This window comes from Saccostrea cucullata, unplaced genomic scaffold, assembly GCF_032062105.1.
Source record: "Saccostrea cucullata isolate Sc308-1 unplaced genomic scaffold, CSIRO_AGI_Scuc_v1 ctg18544, whole genome shotgun sequence".
Taxonomy (NCBI): domain Eukaryota; kingdom Metazoa; phylum Mollusca; class Bivalvia; order Ostreida; family Ostreidae; genus Saccostrea; species Saccostrea cuccullata.
The window spans coordinates 2,442-9,394 of record NW_026921943.1 but is presented as its reverse complement, the minus strand read 5'-3'; the positions used below and the strand labels follow the sequence as shown (position 1 = coordinate 9,394).

Genomic DNA, 6,953 nt, shown 5'->3' with positions numbered 1-6,953 from the left:
CTTACTAATAATGCCAAAATTAAGTCCTCGCTTAATATGCTTCCTAACGGTAGTAAAATTTCAGGTTGTTTTGAATTTACTAATGGCGTACTGTCAATTACCAGTGAATCGACTGTCAATACATTATTTGGCAACTCTTGACCTGCTTCCAAATAGGCATCGATTGAGATTTGACACCGTACATGTGTATAAAGAAACCATTTTGTGAAAGAGAGAGAAAGTGGGGTCGTCTTGGTTTTAATGTTAAAAAAAATCTTGTACATCGCATTGCCTACTCTGACAGAAAATAAATAACCTAGAAAAACGGGTACAGTCATCTTCCAAATTTGCCAACTTTGACTTTGAAGAATCATATTTTTGTTTGGGATTAAATAGGCGAAATTTATTCTTCTGAACAAATTCATAAAACCTGGATTATCACCTTCACATCTCTTAAAAGGAATTTCCTATATTGTTTTTTTTCCAGATGTTACCCTTTTTAAATATTTCAGCTGCAGTTTTGGTTTCGACAACAACTATTAAGATCCAACAACTCTTCCTCAAGTGGATTTCCCATTTCCAAAACCATAGGCATAGCCCGATTTACTTTAAAAAAAACTTCCTTGAGCAGCATGAAATTTCTTCGTGATGTTTTCCTTCTTCTCGTGAACATTTCCACATATTCATGTGAACTCTTTAGTAAGTATGCTGATTTCTGGACCAGCTACCACCCTTAATGCAGCTGGATCTTCCGTTATCCATCATCTTTTACAATAGCATTCTGCTCATGGATTTGACGAATTGCAATGTTTGAAAATTATTATTCTTTCCAAGTAAAGATTCCTTTTTTTCAAATTTTAAGTACTAGTATATGTCCGGGTACTTTGTTCGCACCGAAAGGTGAAATTGTAGCCATTGAGCATATTTGATGTGACCAAGATATGAATTGATGAGAATTTGGAATCAGATTTGATAAAGATAAAGCCTAAAATCTGATTCTCTAAAGACTTTACAAAAGAGAAGACAACGAGTTCCAATAGAATTCTTGACCAAAATTTAAAATCCAAAATTTAAATTGTGAAAAAAGGTCATCTTTTTTCAATTTCATTGCAATTATCGAGTTCCTATGCATTTTGGTCTGCCTTTTTATCAAGTTATACAGACAGCAGGCAGTAATGACATGATCTTGCCTTGTTTTAGCAAGACTAGAAACTGTTAGGAAAGACTCAGCAGTTCCAGAATATGCAACTTCTGTCTGCTTGAATTAATGCTATCATCCAGTCGTTTCCTTTCATCAAATCACCAAGCAGTTTGATAGCTACCGTTTCAATATGCAACCCAACAAACATATTAACAATTAATCTATCTTCACCATAAATTTCCGGTCATTCTCATCGTATCTTTTGGCAAGAACAAATAAAGGTTGGTAACAAGCCATCACAGGCTTTGTCTTGATTTAAAAAGGAAGGTGCTGTCTTCACAGTCCAAGGCATTCTTCATTGTGGATAGCGAATGATTACTTGTTGTTTTATGTCATAAATACAGAATTGATTCATTAACTTTAACGTTCCTTTATTGATTATTTCAATCATTAAAATTAAACGTTGCTTGAAAGAATATTTCCCTCAATGAGATTTTACGTTCTCTGAAGGATTATTTCATTTCTTGAGATTTTACGTGCTTTGGAGGATGTTTTACGTTCCTTGGGGGATTATTTAACTTATTGAGAGCTTTCAAATACAAAAATTTACTTAGTATTCAGTCCCACTGGATAGTGAGGGAACGCCTGCCTGACTTTTGTAAAACATCTGCTACATGTTTTTAAAAAAAAGGCTTCTTGTGATAATATATTTAAATTCTACTATAGGGAACGATATAATGCGTTATAAGAAAATCATTTTGTCTTTATATTCATAGCGTTCAAGTTGGAATATGATTTTTAAATTCTTTTTAAACTTTTAAGATATCTTTAAGCGGTCAAAGTATAATTAATTTGATTGTAAAAGAATGTATGTGAGGCAAAACTGCATGAAAATGTCGCCATTTTGTTTTAATGGCGGCCATCTTGAAAATGACGGAAATCGCGATGTTTTAAGATTTAATAGTATCAGATAGATATTTGTGCCAAATTTCATGCTTGTATCCACAAGTGAATTATTTGGCTGAAATGTTGATCTAAGCCGCTACACTACTAAGAAATCAAACAATTATTTTGATACTGAACACATCTTAAAAGCTCTAAAATTTCGGCATAAATTGATCTGTAAACCTATGAAAAGATATATGTCCATTCAGTTAATTATGCTTTTCACAATCAATTTTCTGTATTTATTTTAAAACATTTTATCATTGACAAGTACCATATTTTGCACTTCATCAGAATGGGTTGCTATGGTAACAACTGGGGTGTCATCCTCGCAGTAGGTATGGATAGATTTCAACCAAAAAATGACATATTCTAAATAAAAAAAATATTTGATAATCAATTAATGGAAGATAAATACATAATGAACTTCATTTTGAACTCGTCATAAATAATTATTTTTTTTTTGTTTGTATGTTGTTTAACCTCACTTTCGAGGATTATTAAATCAGATGGACACGTCACCCGCGCCGGTGGAGAGCTGCAAATTCTATCCTATACTTGGCACTTACGCTCCTTGAGCAGTTATAGATCGTTTTTCTAGCAAACACCTAATGTGACATCGGATCCCAATATATATGGTCTCATTCGAAGGACCAGTCTCCGCGTCTAACACTGAAGTCCTTATTTCGCGACTCTAGAGCAGACGCCCAAACTACTGTGCGGGTGACCATAAATAATGAATACCCTGTCCATATAAAGTTCTTTTTTGTGACAATCGTCATTCAAACCTAATACAAAAGTATTTTCCCCCTAAATTGACAAATATGTGAAATGTTTTCTTACGTGACTGTTTAATTTAACTGTATTTGTTTTAACCACATTGCAAAAAAAAAAATTCTTACTGAACGAAGAAGATTGATATACTATTTATCCTGTGTGTACGATATCTAAAAATAATGTTTCTTCCCACTTTTCTTCAAAAGACATGAATGAACATGAATTAACATATCCGCTTTTTAATCGGAAAAGTTATTAGCCAGCATATATTAATTGTCCGAATAGTGTTTGTACGTATACAAACACTGTATTCTTTATATACTGTTAATCACTTTTGATTCGCGAGAACTTTATTTTCGAGTAATTACGCGAGACAGTGTGATTGCAAAAATTTGATTCTCGCGTATAATAGCATTCCTTAATATTATATAAAGCTATAACCACAATTCGTGAAAATTTTGTCTCGCTTATCAAGAGTTATTAACTATCTCGCAAAAATACGAGGGGCGTTCAATAAATAATGTCATCAGGGCTCGGAAAAAACCAAAAACGTTTTTCCATGATTTTGTCTTAATGATTTAAGTTAAATATTCTCTTTTAATTAAAACACATGTCCGTAACATTTTTATTCAAATTCTAATTGTTTTTAGATCACAGTTTTGAGTATGAACTTTCGTATACTGGGAAATGGCAGATCCTATGATTTGCTGTACTTGTTTTCTCTCTTTGAAAGGTTTTTTCCTAAGTTTGGGAAATGAAACAAGTCAAAGATTGAAAGATCTGGCGAATATTGTTGATGTTACAAAACATTTCTGTTTACCCCAAAACTCCTTTACTCTTCATTGCCTGTGGGTTTGGACGCTGTCAGGAAGAAATTTAATGTTATGAATTCCTCATTCTGTTTCCTTCCTCTAATAAACCTTTCAATGTTTTGGCAAATATTTTGCTTACTAGACTCCTCCAGAAATTGAACCTATATATAAATTTGAACAACAATACCGCTAATATTTACGAAAAAAGCGTATGAAACTGTTTATGTGTTCTTGCAAATTTTTGCCCATCTTAGGCCTTTGCAGTTTTGTAAAGTACATATTATTCTAAATTTGTTTTGAGAGATTAACTCAAAATGGATTCAAGATTCAAGAGCTGTTTGAATTTCATAAAAACCTGGATAAGAACATTTTTTTGATTTTTTTTTTAAACATAATTATTTAGATTTTCTACACGCTCTCGTTTTCGCTCATTTTTAATAATATCGGGTGACTTTTGAGTTTTTAACTTTTTTACAATCAAATATTTTTTTAAAGCAGTGTGAACTACCCCCAAAATGATGTCTATCAAATTTGCTATGTAACTTAAAGTCATTAAAACATAATCAGTGATAATTAGTTGAATTATCGCTAATATGCATTGGTTGTTGAATGTACTTGTTGACAAGGAAGGTACCCATTTTGTTATGCCAATTATATAATTTTTGTTAATTGAAATCCACCTGTTCATGCGTGTATGAAATAGACATAAGTTGCTGTAAATTTCATATATTTCAGTTAATAGATTTTTGGGAAATTAACAAGTTTTACAGCAGCTTTAATGATGCGTTTAATTTTACTCTAGTTTACCGATTCTTGACCATTCATTTTTAGTACAGTGTCTAGAGTAGTCCTTCTTTTCCAGCTTCCCACAATGAAATTTTGCGATGAAAAGTGGTCACATAAACTGTTATCAATTCATTAAAGATTCAATAATAAGAGAGAGTCAAGCTTAATGTCATATGATTTCTATGTTGTATGTCATCGAGCTGATGACATTATTTATTGAACGCCCCTCGTAAGGTGTCGCGCAAAAATTAGTGATATACAGTAGTATATACTGGAAATAAGAGAACTGTAGATCTTTACTTTGAATAAGTTTTAAAAATGCTAACAAAGGTTTGTTTGATTGTGAATATAAAATTATTACTTATATCAAACTCGAGCGACATTCGATGGCATACAATAAAAATGTATGCAAATTTTGTGGAGATTTATTTACAATCTTTCACTTCTTGTTACAAATATATTGTCTGATCCTGATTGGATGTGTAGAGATTACCCGGTCCATCTCTAATCAAAATGAACTGGTCACTGACAATCAGACAAATGTAAATATTCAACTTAAAGATACAATGTAACCTTAATTACGATTTTCGTTTTCACTTTTTTAAAATAATTTTGTTTACATGACTTATAATGACTTATAGTGATTTCAAAACATTAACTGAAATCTTTGGCCTACAAAATATTACTTAATTGTACGCAAACAATGACATGTACAAAAACACTTACGTCCAAATGTCCAGTCTGCAAACATGGTTCCTTCCTGTTCACACAATGTTCGATCAACTTTTTCATCAAACCTTTTTGACATATCGATCACAAGAAGATAAAAAGCTCTTCTACTGAGATAGACTTGATGACAGGCGTAATACGCACACTGGCCAGCAAAATCTACAACACTTAGTAGGCGCTTATTTTCTGTATCAACATCTTCCTCCAGACCTAAAAATTAGCATTTGAAGCACATGATTTCATACAAAATACATGAATCATATTTTGATCACAATCTTTTTAAAAAAGTTTTACAAACCTTTTAAACATTTACGATCCCTGTCAATTTCAAATAAGTTTTCATACACCTCCAGCCCTACGGTCGACTGTATTTGTCGTAACTCTTGAATACTTCGTCGCTGTAGTCGCCTAAGAAGTGTAGTTTTTCCAGCTCCCGCACAACCAACAATCATTGCACGAGCTCTATGCATTGTTTGAGTTCCTTTCTTCGCGCATGCTGCGTATCTAGATCGAGCATCATAGTCCCATTCTAGTACTTCCTTTGGAATGTTAACTGAACAGAAAATAATACAAGTAGTATGCAGTTAGCAAAAAAAAATAATTTTTTCCACCTTTCTGTCCATGTAAGTGAGAGTACATATTATGTAAGATCTTTTTTTTAATTAATGCCACGAAATACAAGTATATTCCAATATCTATTTCTGATAAACGATGATACATGTATTACAAACATTAGTTGTTGAATCTCTTCTTATTTTGTTCGGTTCTATTCCATATAAAATAAATTTATCCAGTCAATTTCATCAAAAGTAAACAAAAATTTAAGGAGTACAACTGGAATTCCAAAACAGATATTTAGTTGACAACAAACACCACATTACTACACTATTTTACCAGTCGACTTGACCAGTGGAAAAAGAAAGGTATAATTGTTTTTCATACATTGCCGTTGTGCTTAATGTATAAAAATAAAATCCAACTTTCCTTATTTTCATGTCTTTATATAAATGCCAATTTTCCTATCCAAGCTACTCTTCACCTTGTATATGTATGTTGTGATAGCTACGATGACTATCAGTGTTTTATGTCTCACCACTATAAATAGGAAGGCGACAATGTTATAAATGTAAACTAAATTTGATCATATTCTTTTCATGATTTTATTTCAGCATTGACGAATCTTCTGTTCTTTTTGCGTGTTTTCAAGTTGATATTTTTATCATTATTTTCTTTACATTTACCAATAAGGCTTCTTTATGAGTACAAATATTGAAATAAATAACAGTAAATCACATAGATTTTTGTTGTAAGATTTTCTAAGTGGGCGGGGGGGATGCGGGGATTTGATTTCGTTGTTAGAGAATGTATAGTAGTAATGCATGTGAATTTATGCATTTCCTAGTGATAATGACTTCGTGGGTCCCTCCATGCCATGTAACAACAAAAATTACCCACCCACCCCTAAAAAAAATAGTGATTTCACAGTATTAGGCGAGGTTCATGTAATGTGCAGTTTTGAGGATATAGAGCATGCATTTTCTTTTCCTGTAATTATTCTATTTAAATTTACGTATGATACTGTAGAAGTGGAAAACATTACGGTGTTTTTAATTTCACTATGTTCACGATTTAAGAATTTTCCGCGAACTTTAAACCATCGTGATTTTTATTTAATGTCATGTCTACCTAGAAACAGTCATAGTACCTGAAAATTTAACGATTCTCCGTGAAATTAAAACCACCGTAAAGGTTAACTTTCTAACAAACCGTGAAATTTTAGACAC

The 6,953-nt window shown here is 32.2% G+C and overlaps 1 protein-coding gene across 1 annotated transcript; it reads right to left on the bottom strand.

The window, feature by feature from the left end:
* Positions 1 to 2,339: 2,339 nt before the first annotated feature.
* LOC134260941 (probable serine/threonine-protein kinase pats1) lies at positions 2,340 to 5,722 on the bottom strand (the record flags this gene model as incomplete). The annotated part of the gene is made up of 3 exons (XM_062743463.1): positions 2,340 to 2,437; positions 5,167 to 5,379; positions 5,468 to 5,722. Coding segments are annotated over 3 exons (566 nt in total), but the record flags the coding sequence as incomplete, so codon positions are not given.
* Between the last annotated feature and the right edge of the window lie 1,231 nt (positions 5,723 to 6,953).